General features: G+C 37.0%; 1 protein-coding gene across 1 annotated transcript in view; it reads right to left on the minus strand.

Annotated features, from left to right (window-relative positions):
* LOC113107061 (cytosolic carboxypeptidase 6-like) overlaps positions 1–21,148 on the minus strand; it is a 220,144-nt gene that overhangs the window by 88,028 nt on the left and 110,968 nt on the right. The window contains exon 5 of the mRNA XM_026269218.1: positions 14,618–14,712. Within this exon, the coding sequence (XP_026125003.1) occupies positions 14,618–14,712 (95 nt within the window). The remainder of the gene's footprint in view (positions 1–14,617; positions 14,713–21,148) is intronic.

Below are 21,148 nucleotides of genomic sequence, written 5' to 3' on the forward strand. Positions count from 1 at the left end.
ATTAACATCACTTACCTACTATGTGCAAAGTCAAATCCAATCAAAAACCGTAACACTGCTGCTTTCGTTTGGCAACTGAGGCAACACTGAAACAAAATTCCCACACATACGCATCTGCAGCTACCAATTTGTTATACTTTGATCACTAACTAATGTTAGCCTGAGGAAACTGATGGGGAATGTTAAAAGTAAGTGCTTTTTAAAGATTTCATCAACAGTATGTGAAGGAGATATTTTGTTTCTACAAACTCGCATATTATGCTTGCTTAATTTTAAAGAAATACATAGGTATAGAAAGCTTACAGAAATATAGAAAGCATTATCAGATTCTTGGATGCATTTTCAGGGGGCAGGTATAAGGTCTTAGGTTTTTTATCTGACATAAATGTCACTCTCTTGCACAAGGTCAGAGGACAAAAGATACACAAGACTTATCTAGTATCTTTAAAAACATTCCTCTTAAATTCCAGACCCGAGACCACTCACGATCACATAATACAGCAAAAACATTACCAATTTTTCCTGCATCAAGATCTACACATACTTTTCAAAAACCTAAGTGCTAAGCAATGGCAAAACTAAGATTAATCAGTCTAATGCACTGCACTGCAGCACAAATGCATTCCCATTTAGAAGCGGATCCCCTCTTGGCCACTATAATCAAAGAGCAATGTAAGCCATTACGAAATTACTTCCATCATAGTTTCCGTGCCAAGCTTTTCCGTCTCACATTGGCATCCACTGTGTCAGATGTTTGGAGCGACCCTCAAAACTTTGAGCCATAAACCAAGCCGACACAGAAATCCAGTGTCAGAGTCTCTTGGAAGGGACAGAATGGGGACACAAAGCAAAATGGCTTTTCAGTCTGATGGCAAAACTAAAAAAGAAACTCAACGAACCCCACACTGTCCTATCGTTCATTGCAAGCTCTTGTAAAAAGGTAGAGGAGACTGTTTGTTTGTGTGTGTGTGTGTGTGTGTGTGTGTGTGTGATGTACAATGAGGTCCAAAAGTCCTCTAGTGAAATCAACTTTCAAAATGTATTTCGAATTATATTACCAGCATAATAATTTATATTTCAATGTACAAAAATTCATTTTACAAGAATTATAACTATATATTCATGATTTATATGCATTAACATTTTAAACGTATATATACAGAAGTAGAACTACATATTCACAATTTACATTTATATATTCAGACTTATTAAAATATGTTCAGATTTATGTCTATATAGTCACAATTTACATTGATATAATAAGGTTTGTATCTATATATTCAGACTATAAATTCACAATTACTTCTAAATATTTACAATTTACATATTAATATAACTAAGAATATAACTAAAAATAATATAACGGGCTGAACCCAGCAATTTTTTAGAGTGTAGGGAACACAAACTCACTATTAAATACGACTTTTCCCTCAGTTAACTTATTAATAGTTAGTAAGGTAGTTATAAACACTAATAAACAGCCAATATGCTAGTAGTATGCATGCTAATTGGCAACTAGTTAATAGCAAGAATAGGTCCTTAAAAAATGTTACCATAATTATTTACTTTTTATAATCTTACACAGAAATGTATATATATGTAAAATAACAAAATGAATAAACAAACTGCTTGACAGCCCAAACAGCTCCTTTAGGTCTACTAACTCTAGGAAAGATTGATTGTTATGAGGAAAATGTTAAAGAAATCCAAAAAATAAGGAAGAAACATTTGTCCTACATCCAACATGCCACCTTGCGTTGTTTGTTTCTACAGTACACAGGCCCTGTAAGAAGCAAAGACTCCCTGAGCGGCCTGAGGCCCATGGGGTCTACAGAGAAAGAGGGTGAAAGAGATGGAGAAAGACGGAGAGCGAGGAAAGAGTTTCCTCTCCTCTAAGGTGAGCTTCCCCTACCCACAGCTTAACCAATCAGACTCAACAGCAGGAGCTCAGTGATTGACAGGGCAATTACCGCTAGCAGCCTCTCTGGTGGATCCGGAGACATCTCCAAATACAATTTCACTATTTTGTTACATCAGACGTTCACAGGAAGGATTTAGTACAAAAGCAAAATTGCCAGGCAGACTCATGGTGGAGCAGTCCTGCTGGTGGAAAACTTCCATAAGGTGTGTGTGCATGTTTTCATTCCACGCTTTTTTCATAAAAACATACCCTTGGCCAAGGTTATTTCCCACTAACCCCTGTGCTATTTTTAAAAGTATTTTTCTCAATAATAGTTTTTCTCTTTGAAGAGTGATAGAAGAGGTCTTTGCTGCTGGTAAGAAAAGAAAGACACCATTAGAAGTATCTCTTTAAATACATAAACGTAAGGACAGCATTGAACAACTTATGATAATAAGAATGGCTTTTTAAAATGATACATTAAGGCAAGGTGAAAGCTAGTCTTTTTACACTGTACACTAGAGGAGAGTGGGGTAAACTGTGTCATTTAATTTCTATTGTTTGTGAAGTTTTCCTCCAGGCAAGGAGAAATTAGATAGAATGAATAAACCTAATTTTATTTTAGAACGCATTAGAAGTTCTTTAGAAGAATGCCCATATTCAAATAAAAATATAAATATAAATACAAACCAGATTGCAAAAAAGTTGGGACACTGTACAAATTGTGAGTAAAAAAGGAATGGAATACTTTACAAATCTCATAAACTTATATTTATACACATCAAATGTTGAAAGTGAGACATTTTGAAATGTCATGCCAAATATTGGCTCATTTTGGATTTCATGAGAGCTACACATTCCAAAAAAGTTGGCACATGTAGTAAGGAACAGCTGGAGGACCAATTTATGCAACTTATAAGGTCAACATGATTGTGTATAAAAAGAGCCTCTCAGAGTGGCAGTGTCTCTCAGAAGTTAAGATGGGCAGAGGATCACCAATTCCCCCAATACTGCGGCGAAAAATAGTGGAGCAATATCAGAAAAGAGTTTCTCAGAGAAAAATTGCAAAGAGTTTGAAGTTATCATCATCTACAGTGCATAATATCATCCAAAGATTCAGAGAATCTGGAACAATCTCTGTGTGTAAGGGTCAAGGCCGGAAAACCATACCGGATGCCTGTGATCTTCAGGTCCTTAGACGGCACTGCATCAACATACAGGAAAGCTACTGTAATGGAAATCACAACATGTGCTCAGGAATACTTCCATAAAACATTGTCGGTGAACACAATCCACCGTGCCATACGCCGTTGCTGGCTAAAATTCTATAGATCAAAAAAGAATCCATATCTAAACATGATCCAGAAGCACAGGCTTTTCTTTGGGCCAAGACGAATGTTCTGTGGTCAGACGAATCAAAATGTGAACTTTTTGGAAAACTGGGACGCCATGTCATCCAGACTAAAGAAGACAAGGACAACCCAAGTTGTTATCAGCGCTCAGTTCAGAAGCCTGCATCTCTGATGGTATGGGGTTGCATGAGTGTGTGTGGCACGGGCAGCTTACACATCTGGAAAGGCACCATCAGTGCTGAAAGGTATCCAAGTTCTAGAACAACATATGCTCCCATCCAGACATCGTCTCTTTCAGGGAAGAGCCAGTCCACATACTGCATCAATTACAACATCATGGCTGCGTAGAAGAAGGATCCGGGTACTGAAATGGCCAGCCTGTAGTCCAGATCTTCACCCATAGAAAACATTTGGTGCATAATAAAGAGGAAGATGCGACAAAGAAGACCTAAGGCAGTTGAGCAACTAAAAGCCTGTATTAGACAAGAATGGGACAACATTCCTATTCCTAAACTTGAGCAACTCCTCAGTCCCCAGACGTTTGCAGACTGTTATAAAAAGAAGAGGGGATGACACACAGTGGTAAACATGGTCTTGTCCCAACTTTTTTTAGATGTGTTGATGACTTATTTTTCTCTTAAAATTATACATTTTCTCAGTTTAAACATTTGATATGTCATCTATGTTGTATTCTGAATAAAATATTGAAATTTAAAACTTCAACATCAATGCAGTCTGTTTTTATTCACAATTTGTACAGTGTCCCAACTTTTTTGGAATTGGGTTCGAATAAAGTTTATATACAGTACTGTGTAAAAGTCTTAAGCCACTATTATTTTCACCAAGAAAAAATATTATTATTAAAAACAATATTTGGCCATTAATTGTAATAATCCAGTGAGATTTTTGTTTGCACAAGGAGTCTGACAGCAGCCAGTGCTCCACACAGAGATCTGATCTGATCATCATCCAGTCTGTCTGGTATAACATGAAAAAACAGAACAAACTGAGATAGACTAAACCCAGAAGGACTGTGGCAATGTCTCCAAGACACTTCAAGAAACCTACCTGCAAAGCACATTTAATGGCATAAATAATGTTTGTAAATGTAAACTGATATGTCCTGCTGACACACTACAGCCAAACATAGAAATAACTGACTTAAAACCATTTTTTGTTGGTGAAAATACTAGTGGCCTAAGACTTTTGCACAGTACTGTATATAAAATATCTAAGTAATAATAAAAATAATACTAATATAATTTATATGTTAGATTATAATACTACATTGGAATCAAGTGGTCATAACTGTTTTTAACACTGATAATAAAAAAGATGTTTCTTAAACACCAAATCAGTATATTAGAATGACTTATGAAGGATCATGTGACACTAGAGACTAAAGAGCATAGCTCCTGGAAATGTATTTTTACCACTACAGGAATAAATAAAATAGATTCAAATAGAAAAAGCTTTAAGCTTATAAATGTATTGCGCCAAGCATGATTATATCATAAACAAAAAGTTTATAATTTTTCTTATGTACATCTCTCAGTCACATATAGCTGTACATGATGGGCCCTTTCTAAATATAAAGCCATGTGACGTACATTAAACACAGTTTGCTAGATTAAGGCAGTGACACATCTTACCCCGCTCTCCCCTATGAAAACCCATCATTTTGCCTTGCAGTTCTCCTGCAGGCATTTGAATCCACATGAATTCACAAGTGACAGCTCTGTAGCTTTGTGCCAGGAGATGAAAAGCTCTGTTGCAATCACAGCTGCAATCCTTCACCGTTCTTTGAAACGACATCCAACGCAGGACTGATCGCTGCAAAAGTTTCTTGTTTTTCGGTGCGGATGGTGCACGCTCTTCTCTGCCTCCACTGCATGCTGAGAGTGCCACAGAGCTCTCCGTATTCACAGAACCCAGAATGCCAGAAGCTCAGTGACACTCCACTCGCTGCACTTGCCGTTTATGCCGGCAGAAAGAAGCTGCTTGCTAATTCTCCGCTCTATCAGGCTAACAAATAAGCCCACACGGTAGGGGGTGGAAAGGGAGGGGGGCACCGGCTCCCCTTTTCGGAGTTGAGAAGGTTGTCACCTTTGGAGTGTGAATGAAGGGGGGAATAAGCTTTCCATAAAAAGAGATGAGAAAATAAGAGAGAGGGAAGATACAGAGGCACTTCAGCAGAGAAAACACAACCTACATATTATTCTGAGCTAAACTCACTTTAGTGTAAAGTGAGTGCTAAACTCAAATCATTCTATAATAACTGAAAAGTCATTCACAATTGTGAAGAATATATGTGGTATAAAAGAAAATGTATATCATAAGAATACACAACTACTTTTGAATGGCTGTCAACAGAAAGATATTGCTATAGTGTAGTGTAGTATATGTGACCATGCTAAGCCACCTATTGAGAATAAACTTTGAATGTGGTCTCAGGACCATCTTTCACACCACTGAGCAGTTTTAAAGTAACTTCAGAAGTTAAGAACAACAGGTTAACGGAATTTAAGGCCAACAAAAAGATGTTGGGCTGTTGACACTCCTACACTGATTTAGAAACCTAACAGGGTTATATAAACATCAGTATCTGCTCCTTTTACTAACAAAACTCCCTTAAGAAAAAAATAGATTGGTCTGGCTGACAGTCTTCTTTTAAAAAAAACAAGCAGCAGAATCACTTGAGAGAGAGAGAGAGAGAGAGAGAGAGCTGAGAGAACCAATGATGCAGAAGAAAAAGAGGTACAGTCTATCCTACAATAAGCACCCAGAATCTCAATATGGCCAAAGAATGGATCTAATGTGTCAGGAGGATCAGCAGTCAAAGGTCTCTCTCACTCTCTCTCTTGCTGAATACTAAACAGCTCTCAGTCCTGTGAAGAGCTCACAACCACTTCATCCTCCCACTTAAATGCAATAAGCCCAATGCATCAGTCCCCCTCACCGGTGCCAGCCTGCTATAACACGACCGCATGGGCCACAGCGCAAGAGAGTGATACCTATAACTAGTCCAAAACACCCATTAGGCTAACAACAGTCTCAGCCACGTATCCAGACCGCGCACGGACTGTCTGCACACAAATATGGCAAGCTGTACTCCGATTGGTTGGCCATGAGTCAGGATACACAGATTTATCTAAAGAAACAAAGCTGTGTTTAAAAGTTTGCTGGATTTGCCAAAATGTGGGTTCACGGGAGAGAAAATTCTTTGAAATATGTTTAAGAGATTTGTTTGCGCTATAGATGTATAGGTGTTTTTTTAATTTCTGAGTTGGAGGTGGATGTAGGCAGATATATACAGTAAAGATCAAAAGTTTGGACACACCTTCTCATTCAAAGAGTTTTCTCTATTTTCATTACTATGAATATTGTAGAGTCACACTAAAGGCATCAAAGGCTATTTGACCAAGAAGGAGAGTGATGGGGTGCTGTGCCAGATGACCTGGCCTCCACAGTCACCGGACCTGAACCAAATCGAGATGGTTTAGGGGTGAGCTGGACCGCAGACAGAAGGCAAAAGGACCAACAAGTGCTAAGCATCTCTCGGGGAACTCCTTCAAGACTGTTGGAAGACCATTTCAGGTGACTACCTCTTGAAGCTCATCAAGAGAATGCCAAGAGTGTGCAAAGCAGTAATCAAAGCAAAAGGTGGCTACTTTGAAAGAACCTAGAATATGACATTTTCAGTTTTTTCACACTTTTTTGTTATGTATATAATTCCATATATAATTCCACATGTGTTAATTCATAGTTTTGATGCCTTCAGTGTGAATCTACAGTTTTCATAGTCATGAAAATAAAGAAAACTCTTTGAATGAGAAGGTGTGTCCAAACTTTTGGTCTGTACTGTATATACTACCTATTCTATTATTATATATATACACTACTATTCTACCCATTTATCACCATACTTGTTTACATTTCAAATGTGCAAACATCATACAGTATCTGTACATCATAACTGTCTATATTTTATTTAGTTTTTGCTTTTTTGTACATTGTCACTAAATGTGTAAACCAACCTGGCAATAAAGCTCATTCTGATTCTGATTCTGATATATATCTCTGTGGAGCACAGTGTCGGACTCCTTGAGCAAACAAAAATCTCACTGGATTATTACAATTAATGGCAAAATGAATGTTTGGAAATGTAAACGGATGCATCCTACTGATATTTACCGTAATTTTATGAAGCTACAAGATTTTTGCAAAAGAAAACAAAAAGAATGAGCAGTTTATTCTCTTTGTTTCAGTCTATGCACATTTGCCGGGTACGCTGCTCCTTGTTTGCAAGAATGCACAAGTATGTATTATCGTACTGTCGTGAACATGCATTAAAGACTGACACAGAAGAGAAGAAATTGTTGAATTAAGTCGTTATTTTTGTTTTCTTTGTGCACAAAAGTATTGTCATAGCTTCATAAAATTAAGGTTGAACCACTGATGTCACATGGACTATTTTAACGATGTCTCACTACATGTCTACTACATTTCGAACGTGTCAGTTGCGTTAAAGGGTCCGAAAGCTCTCGGACTTCATCATTTGTGTTCTGAAGATGAACAAGGGTCAAGTTTGAAATGACATGAGGGTGAGTAATTAATGACAGAATTTTCATTTTTGGTGAACTATTGTTCCTTTAAACACACTTATATTTTATACTATCACATTAATTTGGAACAGTAAACTTTCAATTATTTAGATTCAGATCCAGTTTCGTAATGCATTATTCAGATTGATCTACGAATAAGTTTGAGCAATGATTCATTCAAATTATGTGTGCAAGTAAAGTTTACTTTACACAATAGCAAATTTATAACACAATAAATATTTTACAACTCAACATACATAACTAAAAAGAAAATGTTACGTATTTCTACAACTTTAGAAGACCTGGCAAATTGCTAATGATACTTACAATTTTACCATGAGTGTGGAATTATTGGAAAAACGGCATGTGAACAGAGTAGTATGAAATAATAAAAAAATGATTGCTTATTGATTGCTACAGTGTAGACCTCAAATTACATGTCTAGCTACACAAGACTAGGCTACTTCATATTAATTAGACTCATGATCTTCACGCAACTGGAGCAGACATGAGGTCAAGATAAAGAACAAAGACGGACTGTCTGAAATTATTGCTTGCCATCTTGTGTGGTGTAGCTCCAGTGCTGTCAGATCTTCTGCTGTAAGATGTTGCTCGTCAGCTGTTAGAAGCTGCTTCTGGAACTACCCTCACTCTGATAATTACTGCACCTGTTGCTGGACTGTAGGCACATAAACACGCATACATCCAGAAACAAACATGAGTGCATCCAAGTTCCAATCTGATGCCTGTCTGTCTATCATGGAGGCCAAGAACAGATGAGCCCCAGGCGGCGCACGCGCGCACACACACAAACACAAACACACATACACACACAGGGCTCCAGCATCAGCCAGCCTTGAGAAAGAACAGTCTCTGCAGATAGAGATAAAGGTTTCAACTTTCAGTTTAAAAGTGACTTTTTCTGCAGATAAAGGCAGCAAAGGCAATCTGTTCTCTTCTTTTTTCTTAAACTGTCTGTCTCTCCTTTTCTCACTCTCTCTCTCCCACGCTCAATCTTTTTTTTTTTTATCCAATGCTTCATACAGGGCTGGATCAGACAGTTAAAGCTGCTCTTTGCTTTATTTCATATCTACTTGTCAAAGAAAGATTAGCAGTTTTTGAGCAGTTCCACTTTGCTGTCATGATGGAAAATAAGCGAAAAAGAGAAAGTGAAAGAAATTCTCGGCAACAACAATACAAACCAAATGCTCAAGAGAAATGAAAGATGGCTGCTTGGGGTTTTTAAAGCTCAAAACATTGAGATGACACTATTTGTCTGCAAATTTCAAATGTCTTCTGAAATTGCCCCTCAGCAACCATGAATCACAGAAGAATACTCACATATTTGGTTAAATGCATATATTTGGGTGGGACATACTGAAGGGGATCAACCTCTCTGTTTTTTTTAAATGGCCGACAGTATTTAGTTTAAGCTTCTACTACACTTTTATGGAACAAAAAGCTAAAAGGTATCTTTGTACATTAATTGACCCTAAATGGTACATATTAGTACATTAAAGGTATATATTAATACTTTTAAATATCAGTATCTAAAGTGTACAAATTAGAACCCCTTTTGAAAGGGTACTGCCATCTGTTTTTTTTTTTGTTTGTTTTTTCTGGAAGTGAATATATGTAAGCACTGAAGAAACTAAAAAATAAACTTTAGTTACATTCCAAGCAATTTATGGCTGAGAAATAGTATGAGCATTAGGCACAACACACACACACACAAAAAACTTTAGGACTGAAACAACTAAATTTGCTACATGCTGTTGCTAGTCAGAAACAGGTGGCATTTATGATTTGATTTATGAGTTGAATTTTGGACAACATAATCTTTTTTTGCGGGTGTGTGTGTACCATAAAATTGTGCCATTTTGTGCCTTTTTTGTGGATTAAACTAACTTCACTGAAGACAAAAAATAATACTTTTCTCTTTCATTATATAATAACAGCAATACCTGTATATAGATTTTATTATGTGTGGACCAAACAGAAAAGCTACAAATGCCGGCTGATCAAATAATCTGTGAAAAAGGCATCATGGCCGTTTTAAAACCATGGTGCCTTTTTCGCAGATTATTCAATCATCGGGTCTTTGTAGCGTTTTTGATTGGTTGCCAGTTAAGGTTAGTACAAAACATGCCGGGCAGAACACAGGAATGAAATGTTTATAGGTCAAAGTGTGTTTTATTAAATGTGTTATCATAGTTTGTGTTGTCCCTTATTAAAACAAAGTCAGTACAAAATTAGTAAGGACTTGTGATGATATTGCTCAAGATCCCACATTTCCAAACTTTTCAAGAACGCTCTGGAAAATATTGACAACATGATCGGATTGCGGATTACTTACGGATTATTGTCATGTTACTATCGGCTGTTTGGACTCTCATTCTGACGGCACCCAGTCAATGCAGAGGATCCATAGGTAAGCAAGTGATGCAATGCTAATGAATAAACAAACTCATCTACATCTTAGATGGCCCGACATTTAGTAAATATACAGCAAATTTTCACTTCTGGGTGAACTATGTCTTTAAGTAACTTAGTCAGCTTCATGCCCTTAGTTAACATATTTCAACAGGGACTTTTTTACTGGTCAACAACATGGCTACACTTACCAGCACTGATATTAGCACCTAACTAGCATAAAACTTCATTAACAACAGAGTGCTACATGATCACATAAACCTTTCCCCTTACTTCGGTTTCACACACAATCTATTAAATACCACATATAGCCAGTCCACACATATGGCCATTATCACGTGTGTGATTGTGTGCATCGTGAGAAAGGAGCATGTGTACCTCTATGCAAAAGTGTGTGTGTGTGTGTGTGTGTGTGTAAGGCCTCCCTTTGTGTCACAGCATGTTGTTTTCACACCTCTATAATTGGATGTGAAACGGAGAGGATCGTCTTGCATTTGTGTGAGAATTACGTGGTCTTATTGAAGTCCTAATGCCCAAGTTTGCACCGCAGCGGCGGCGACCAGTGCGCGGTATGATCACCTCACCCTGATCCCACCATCTGATGGCTATCACTGTGGCATTTGTACACAGAGGTTCTCTGTCGCTTTCGCCTGGGTATTCAGAGTCTCTAAATGCTACAGGCTTATTTTCACACCGCATGCCGCAGCCTGACACAAGCGGCGGTCCTTTGAGCTCCAGATTAGTTTAAAAAAAAATGCATGATTCAGACAATGACTTTGATGCCGGTGGAAATAAAAGAAATGTCGTCTAATGCCAGTCTGCCTCCTCCCTGCTAGGAAAATGTTAGAAAGTTAACCAAAATTGCTCCATTTCCAGGTAGCAAAAAAACTGATTTTTTTGAGAATGGAAGGCTGGGTTTGTGTTACTGTTGTGTAGCTGTCACAAAGAGTAGAAATAAGACTGATGGTTGGAGCTGTGACACAGAGGGTATACTGAGAGGTTTTGTGCTTGTGGCATCGTGGGTTAGAGTTCAGCCAGACTTTTCCAATGCAATATCTAAACAAAAAAAAAAAAGTTTATTTTAAATCCTAATTGAGCTGCAATTTATGGCTGCACAATTATAATATTAGACTGCAAAATAATAAATAATAAATAAATGATTATTTACTTAATCAAATAAATGATTGAGATTATGAAAAAATTTTGAATGTTAATTACAGAATTCATTTAGGTCTACTCCTGTTTTCATGTTTTTCAGGGCATAATTATTATTGATAAATCATGTCCCGGGGATGTTTTTTTTTACTAAATGAACTTACTAAGTGAAAAATGAACAAAACTTACAGATTACATTTTTTTTTCTTTTGCTAATATGAAGGATACAAATTTTACCAGGCCTTTATCCTTGATATTTTTTACAAATATTTTCATTGTTTAACATTTCACCTGACCCAGACTTAAAATATGAAAATTCACATTAAAAATATAATTTTGTTGCATGTTAAAAAAGTATGACAATCTAATGCCAGTTATAGATAGATACACATACATGTAAAAACTTTACATGTAAAGTCACAGTCCTCCATCGAAACAGCAAGTCTAACACACATTTTAATTATTAATAATTATTTTATCATAATTGCGCAGATGTAGCCCTATTAATTTCTAAAAAATGGTTTGCAATAAGAGTGAGGTACAGCATGCCACAAACTCCTAAATAACCCCAGTACACGCTGCGGGAAATGTTAAACACGGGCACGTAGGAGACGTCAACTTGACTGTGAAATGTTTTGCAGTCCATTGTTTTCCGCCAGCATCTCCATCTAATTGTCTTGTCCCATTAGGCCATGACCAGGGTTTGGCAGAGGAAGACAGGCTCCCTTGGCAGATGCCTGCCATTTGTCTGAATGCCCTTGATCGACTCGTGACAGATGTCAAGGCTTCCGTTGAGCGGGCACTCTCCGTCACATGACCTCTGTTCAGTGCGTCAGGATAACGTGGCGTAGTGGCTCTCTCGTACGCACCCGTATGGATGCACGCACACTTTGGCATCCATCAGTTCCCTGCTATTACCTCTGACAGGGCTCACCTGCCCAGATTGCATGGCCCATGCAAATTCAACCTGGCAGATGAGTGTTTGAATGGTAATGCACGACTCTGATTGATACTGATAGGAGGCGTGGATGTGTGTGTATCGGTGCGTGTGCGGGTACGTGGAATTTGCCAAACTGAACTTTTCCTAAAGTTGTCGGAAAGGGCTCAAGGTAAACTGGCACACAAGTCATTCACACACTACAGGACTGAAACTTGTTGCTGGAACAAGTCTGTGAAAACAGCCCCAGGGCGTAAACAACTTTTAAAGCTCTTACAGCTCTTTTCCTCACTGTGAGAATCTGTGCAAAACCGATCACAAAACAAATCCTCCATGTTGTTGGCTGACATGTCCAGAATCTAGAAAGCTGATAAAATAATTCATCATAATCTACTAGTGGAAATTTTTTTTTTTTACTATTTGTACAGTATATAAGGCATGTTTGTAAATGCACTACCGGTTGAAAATCTGGAGTCAGAATTTGCCTTTGTTTTATTTATAAAACTTTAATACAACAAATATGCATCAAATTGATCAAAAGAGACAGTAAATACATCTATAATATTACAAAAGATTTATATTTTAAATAAATTCTGTTCTTATGAACAATATAACAATAATTTCTGAAAGATCACGTACTGTAACACTGAAGACTGGAGTAATGGCTTCTGGAAATTCAGCTTTGCCATCACGGAAATAAATTACATTAAAAATATATAAAAATAAAAAAACATTTCATTGTAATGATATTTTACAATATTAATGTTTTTACTGTATCATTCATCAAATTAATGCACCCTTGGCATGAATAAGTGACTTTCAAAAAATGTAATGTTTCTCTAATTAATATATATAAAAAAAGACAATTGCCCCAACTTTTAATCATTTTTATATATTTTAAACTAATTCAGTATAAACATTTATATTAATTCATTCATTCATTAAAACATTACCTAAAAAAAATTACTACTAATTCCAGGATCATAAATAATCAAGGATTCTAATGATCTTGTAACTGACACAGCTTGACCGTAATTAGAAAAAGTACACAACAAACAGACACTAAATGAGAAACTGTATGTACTTGTAGTGTGAGTTTGGCTTAAGTATAGACAAAGCTATCAAAAAAAGCCATGAAGAGACATATAGAAGAATAGCAGAACCCACACTGAGCAGAAAGGATTTGATCTTATCTTCACATTGATGTAATACATGTAGCCATTTAACAGACATCCAAAAATACACACAGCTAGGGGACTGTATTTGTCTTTCACGCATCTCCTCCTCCACGAAGGCAGATGTGTTTCTAATAAAACCAGTCCTACCGTTGACAGAGCGCAAAGAGTCGAGCTGAATAAAAGACACATAAATGTTATATTACATTATATTAGAGAGCAACTTGTCTTTTGAAAATCATATTTCCCATGTTACAAAAACAGCATTTTTCCATCTTAGAAACACTGCCAAGTTATGGAACATGCTACCAGTTTCTGATGCAGAAAAGCTAGTTCATGCATTCAAGACCTCTAGACTGGACTATTGTAATGCACTTCTAGCTGGTTGCCTTGCATCTTCAATAAACAAGCTACAGGTAATGTATCTCGTAACCTTGTACTTCAGTTACATCTGAAAAGCGCTATACAAATAAACTTGAACTGATTTGAATTAAACTATGTTTAGGGAAATTAGCACCAGTGTGATGTGCCGTGAACAGTCATGTATAAGGAGTTTGTCCAGCCCGAAGCTCACTTCCTTCTCTGGCATTTCTCATAATTCCTCTATCAACAGCCCCGTCACTGTCCCTTTTTTCTACCCAGACGGCATCACCATGGAGACAAAAAAAAAACATCCTCGGCAACACAAGCTCTCATCTGGAACATCAAACACACCATTGTCAACTTGGAGAAGGAAGAGAAAGTGAGAAAGCGTTGAATGCTTCCTTTAAGGAACACCGGCAGTGTGAAAACTCGAAGAGGTGGTAACGAAAAATCCTGTTGTTTGCAGTAGAGAGATAAGACAGTCAGATATGAGGACAGTGTACACAGTCAAGTCTTACTGCCGTGTCTGCAGGGCTTGTGTGGAACCCATGCTTGGGCCTGTTTTACACAAATGGGAAGAGGCACAAGCTACACATGGAAGATAAGTCGTGGATTTGTTATTTGGAATTAAAGCACGGAAAGCAAAGTGACGAACAGCGTGTAGGTGGAGATGTGATATTTGCAGAGGGTATGAATACCATTTAGGCCGGCTGGTCGACTTCACCACGGGGGACATCCCATCTCTGTACAGGCTCTTGGTCTTACTGAAGTTCACAATGTTGAAAATCACCCTCTGAAACAACAAGAAGCAGACATTTGTAGGCAGATGGAACCAAGGGTTATTTTATTATATATGAAACACAAGCAGTGGAGAAAACGACAAAAACAACCAAAAATGTGACTCTGTGAACAAACTGAAAAACAAAACTTATTTTGTATGTGACATTAAGGGGCTGGTAAATCCAAAAAATTGGTTGGATAACTATATAGTGCCCTCCATAAGTATTGGAACAGTAAAGACAAAATTGCTCTACTTGGTGTGGAGTAAAGGCATTTGCATATATGATAAAAATATGAATATGAGACAAAACTACATAATTTTATTATTAGCTCAACACATACATATTTTACCAAACAATATGTACAGCATGTTTAGAGTTCATCCCACTATCTCCAGTGAGCATAAGAATTGGAACAGTTGACAGTTTTTTTTTAATGTTTTTAACTTAACAATTAATGCAACAGAACACAGCTGATCATGTAGAAAGGGGCGATTGTTTCAATATTTATGCTCACATCAGATAGGGGGAGGAAACTCTAAAAAAAAAGTTCTGACATTCTTAGTTGGTAAAGCATGTTAGTTGTATCATCCAATAATAAAATGTAGTTGTAGTTTTGTCTCATATTCATCTTTCAAACATATTTACAGATTTCTTGACTCCACGGCAAACATAGCAATTTTGTCTACTGTTCCAATACTTATGGAGGGCTTTTGTTTAAATAAATAAATACATGGAAACAAGGTTATTTTAATGTATGAAAATGAACACTAGCAGTGAAGAAGGAAACCTCTTAAAAGTATGTATTTGCAAACAACAACAGAAAATGGTATGTTACATTTATTTAAAAAACAGACATACAATAAATATTTATTTATAAAATGTTAATTTGTAAATTAATGAACAGACAGACAGACAGACAGACAGACAGATAGATAGATAGATAGATAGAGGCTATAGCAAACAATGAATGGAGTTTTATTTATTAAAAATAAAATTACCACAACAAAACTCTGGGTTGCACTTTTTTTTACAGTGCGTGTACTAACATGTACTTATAGTGTACTTACAGTGTATTTATCTAAGAAAGTTCTGGGAATACAAGGTAACTACATGGGGTAGGGTTAGGTTTAGGGGTAGGTTCAGGGTTAGTACCTAGTTATTACAAAGTTATTGTAATTACTATAATAAGTACATAGTATTTACATGAGGAACAGGACTGTAAAATAAAGTGCTACCAAACTCTTTAATATATTATTTACATTCTATGCCATTAATTTCTCATTCTCTCCACCAAAAACAGTCTTGTTGTTTGCTGAAGGTATCTGATCCAACCCATTCTGCTGAATCATGAATGCCCCAGAGATGCCAAAATGATGGTAGTTAAATTTTATATTAAACGCAGCAGCAATCTCAGTCAGTATAGCTCATTTAATTGTCTGCAAACTAAAGTACACTGTGTTATGAATTTGATGAATAAAACTTCAACTTGATGGTACGGAGTATAATGCAGTTTCTGATCATTTGTTGTGTGTCAGGCAGATGGAGCAATTTGTAGTGCTATGTAACCAATGCCATACAGAATATACAAACAAAATAAAAACTTGAAAACTAACAGCTCTACTTTGAGCAAAGATTTGAAATTCTCAATCGGGCTGCTCTTCACAGAACCTCACAGCAAGTTTCAAAATTAGCAGCGCAAATAGGAAGAGCTGTACGAGACACCAAACGTGTTAAAAGAATCTTGCAGGATCTCGCTGACTACGTAATGTGAAGATTGTGTGAACTTCCAACACAAAAAAGACAATGGAGACAAAACTGTAGAGAGATGTGAGAGTTTCTCTTCATTTCCTCAACACATGTAACTGGAGAAATAACAAAACACTGTCTGCCACTGGATTTGCAAAAGAAACACAACGCTGAAGGAATTGGAGGTCAGGTTATGTTGAGGTGAAAAGACACAATATCGCACTGTACCTGGACCTTGGAAAATAATTTCTTAATTTGTATATTATTCATGATGTATATTGATATAGAGGCAAGCATTTCCCAAAATATAGACTGTTAAAAAATGAGGGCTCCAAAGGTGAATAGATAACATTATCAGAGGGTATTTGGGCTAATATTACCCTGACCCCATTGCACCATGAAAGGAAGAGTTTGCTTCAACTTCTTTAGGACATAGACAATGGTTAGGAATGGGAAACCAATGCTACAAAATCAGATTTTAAATTAACAAACCTACAAATTAAGTAATATTATTTTAGACATAATAATATATAATTCTTTTACAAAATAAACTATTTTAGTACAAACATTTAAATTAATCACCCATCTTTTACAATAAAAAATAGTTATTTAGAAGCAAATTTGTGTGAAAAGTAATTGCAGGATCATAGAGGAGAGCATGTCTCAAATGATTACAAAAGAATTTTGAAAAAATTACAAAAGAGTTTGTAACAGTTTGCTTAAACTTCTTTAGGGTATAGACAATGGTTAGGAATGGGAGAAACCTACAAATTAAGGAATAATATTTATTTTATATATAATGGCACAATGCAAATATAACAAGTACACAACAAAGGCATAATATAATGTGGTAAAGTTTTTTTCTCTTAATAAATTGAGTGATTATTGTATTTTCACTTTCTGATAATGATTTTGAGAGAAAAAAAAAGAGCAAAAATGCACATTTCCAATGCAACCACAGAGTATGATAGGAAATGTAGCTGTGAACTGAATTAAAGGATATAAAATTGAAGAAAAGAATAGAAGCATAATTATGACCAACAGCCCAACTCAAAACAGCCCCAACTTTCCCCACTGGTAGTAGTTTTTATAGACATTATACACTTTTAGAATGTCATAGAAGCATTGGAATTAGGATGCTGGTTCAAGCCTCATTACCAACAGCTAGCGTTTCTCCATTGTCACATCCCTCCTCTCACCCACCTGTCATGAGTCTAGACCTGTGGTCGCTGCAGCATGACTGGGGCAATTTGAGGGCAGGTGAATTTGTCTTCAAACCCATTTTCTAATATCACGAGAGAATGAAGTTTATGAAATATGAAGTGTATAAATAGTACAGACAATGCTAATAATGATATGTCCAAACTGTAAATGACTCCTTGTGATAAACCATATCAAATTCCCAATTAAGCCCAGGTGTAGAAGTCAACAGCGTGCAAACGAAATCCAATTACAACCATTCTCTCCTTTTTTCAGTGCCTGCTTTCTCCAAGAATCCCCCCTCCCATCATCCACCCACCCCGCTGTTCCCCTCCCATCAGCGGCTGCAGTCACAGAAGATGGGGGATTGTGGTCGGCCTGAATCAGCCAGGGCTAAAATGACATTTAACTGATGTTCAGACGCGAGGTAGCTGCTGGAACGGGTAGATAAGACCATTGCTGCTGGCATTTCAATTACACTTTTACTGCCCTACACATCTGTTGCCAGCCTACTTTCAGTCTTTTTTCCCCCCACAGGCAAATACATCCTCATTCCACTACCTTTACATCACGCCACTCTTTCTTCTTCTTTTTTGCCACCACAAAATTTAGATTGTCTGCACTGGCAGGTGTTTACTGGATCTAGACTGGAATGTATTGCTGCATTTGAGGGTGGGACACAGTGGGGTCAGTTCTCTCTTCAGCCCAGTGGTTCTCAACTGACCCAAAAATGGTTCCCAGGTCTGTTCTGGGCCACATGATAGCAGGAAAAAACTAAACTAAATGCAGCCAACAAAATAAAAGTTTAAAGGGGAGTAAAAAAAAAAAAAAAACAAGATATAAAGGATTGTGGATATGTTGCAAGCCAGATACAAATACTTTATCTTTAACCTTTTCACTTCACTCACACCATTTTGTTGGGTGTTTTTCCATGAGGCTCATGCACAGAGGGTAGTCAGTTGTCAGCTGTCCAGCAGAACAAAGCTGTATGCCTCTGTGAAGGTGACTCCTTTAGCTGACGTTGTCAGAATTGATCTGTATCATTCATATTTCTTCCCCACTTATATTCATAGTACTACGAGAAGCTTCTCTCTCTGTCATCATTTGCTACAGCGTCTTCATCACAGTCAACAGGGGAGTTACTCAGAAGACGGGAGGGCTGTGGGTAAAATTGGACGCACATTTCATCTCAGGCTCATTAAAAGCTTTATGTAAGAAAGAAAGAGATAAAATGCACACATACGTACTGTAAGTCACTGGTGGGCTCCCTTGCACAAGTTAAGCCAATGTATCTACACTGAGGAGTAATTTGGAGTTGGTTCCCAAAACAGCACAGCTCAGTGCAAAGCTGGTCATGGAGGAACTGTGAGAACAGTAAATTTAATTACTGTTAGAAAGACAGGAACACATTACCATCCAGCCTGCCTGAGATGTCATTTTCATCAGGCATGTCTAGTTCTTTCAGTGCACTTTACACTGACACATATTCACACTCACATGGTGTCTCGTGTCATGGAGCCTGACTTTTGACTTAAAGTATGGTCCACTATGATGCTTATTCTAGCAGTTTCTCCCATATGATCAACATGTAAATGTACTATGAACAATGGGGTGGGGGTCGTGCCCTAATGGTTAGAGAGTTGGACACGCAATCGAAGGGTTGTGAGTTCGAGTCACGGGCCGGCAGGGATTGTAGGTGGGGGGAGTGCATGTACAGTTCTCTCTCCACCTTCAATACCACTACTTAGGTGTTTTTATTTATTTATTTGTTTTTGGAAAGAATTAATACTTTTTATTTAGCAAGAAATAATTAAATTAATTTAATGTGACAGTAAAGACATTTATAATATCACAAAAATATATATTTCAAATACATGTTGTTTTGAATTTCCCATTTATCTAAGTTTCCACAAAAACATTAAGCAGCATAACTGTTTTTAACATTGGTAATTAAAAATAGAAATAACAACTAAGCACCAAATCGGCATATTATAATGATTTCTGAAGGATCATGTGACACTGAAGACTGGAGTAATGGCTGCTGAAAATTTACCTTTGCCATTGCAGGAATAAATTCAATTTTTAAATATATTCAAATAGAAAACTTTTTCAATTTAAATTATTTTAAATTTAAATTTAAATAGACTTAATAAATGGAGCAAACATATCTATAATTTGCATGCAAAAAAAAAAAGATGTAGATGAAAAAAAGTTAGAGGAAAATAATGTATATATCCTTGCAGACTCTATAATTAATACTTAAATAATACTGTACTTTTGTGGCACCATAGTACAATAGCAAGCATATCATTATTGTTAACAGCTGTTGTTGTTATATAGTTAGTGGCTGCATAGCTGTAGTAAAGATTTCCTTAAAACCCGATTCTGGGATTAAATAAGAATCCTTATTTATACACACAACACAAACACCCGCTCCAAAGGCGAAGTTCTCCTACATCTCAACATCAAGCTGCTCTGAGCTGCACAGGTGAACTAATGATTTACACACTGTTAAGAGACAGAGAATAAGAAACCAGCAGAAAAGTGAACGAGAAAAAGATTGCCAACAAGCAATGACCTACCCAGTGCTCCTGAACAGAAATAGCTGGATGTCAAACAGCGTTTGGGGGCAAACGGTGTCTTTTGATACTGATCGATCTGCAGAGTCCTGCTCTGGGGAAAACAGTGCTGAAATATTTAAGAGACTTGTCTAAATGGAGGGAGACATAAATAATGTACTTTGTCCTCTGTAAGTCATGTTCTTACTAAGGAAGTTCAATGTAGATATATTAGCTTAACGACACTGAATCATGCAGAATGCAGTGGGGCAAATAAAAGGACATACTGTATAGTGACAGGGGTTAAATACAGAGTACACTGAGCCATATACAAAAAATACATATATTTACTCAACAAAATTTAAACTGTAAATTGAAATTTTGCTTTGCTTTGTATGTAACCAGAATGATCAACTTGCTATGTATATCTAGGGGTGTGCCGGTTTCAGAATTGGTGATGACGGTTATGACGTGAGTCAAATGTGGGGGGGGAGGGGGGGTAATGCTAGTGGATCTGTCGTAGAGTCAGTTGGTTGTTCTTGGAGATAGCGGGTTAACTCCGTGTCAGCGCGCGCTCTGATCGGTAAAGGGGCAGAGATTCCAGACCTCCGTTTATTAAGGAGATGTGTCACAAAACTCATCATCCGCGCCACAGTTTTTTGAGCAAATTTCAAAGCCGCACACGTCTGTTCTAGAAAGGATGCAGCAAAGATATTTAATGCTAATGTATGAGGCATAGGCCTACGCTGAGTTTCATTTACGATGAGATGCGCTCTAGTTCACAGTGCAGTGCAAGTGAACGCGGCGCGCTGGTGCTTCCATGTCACGGTTATCATTGTCTGCTATATTTGCTTTTTATTTATTAAAATACATGCAATTGGTTGATGAAACATTTATTAAAATTAAGATAAAATTTGTACAAAACGAAATTCGTTTTTAAGAA

The sequence above is a fragment of the Carassius auratus genome, chromosome 8 (genome assembly GCF_003368295.1).
Source record: "Carassius auratus strain Wakin chromosome 8, ASM336829v1, whole genome shotgun sequence".
Classification (NCBI taxonomy): domain Eukaryota; kingdom Metazoa; phylum Chordata; class Actinopteri; order Cypriniformes; family Cyprinidae; genus Carassius; species Carassius auratus.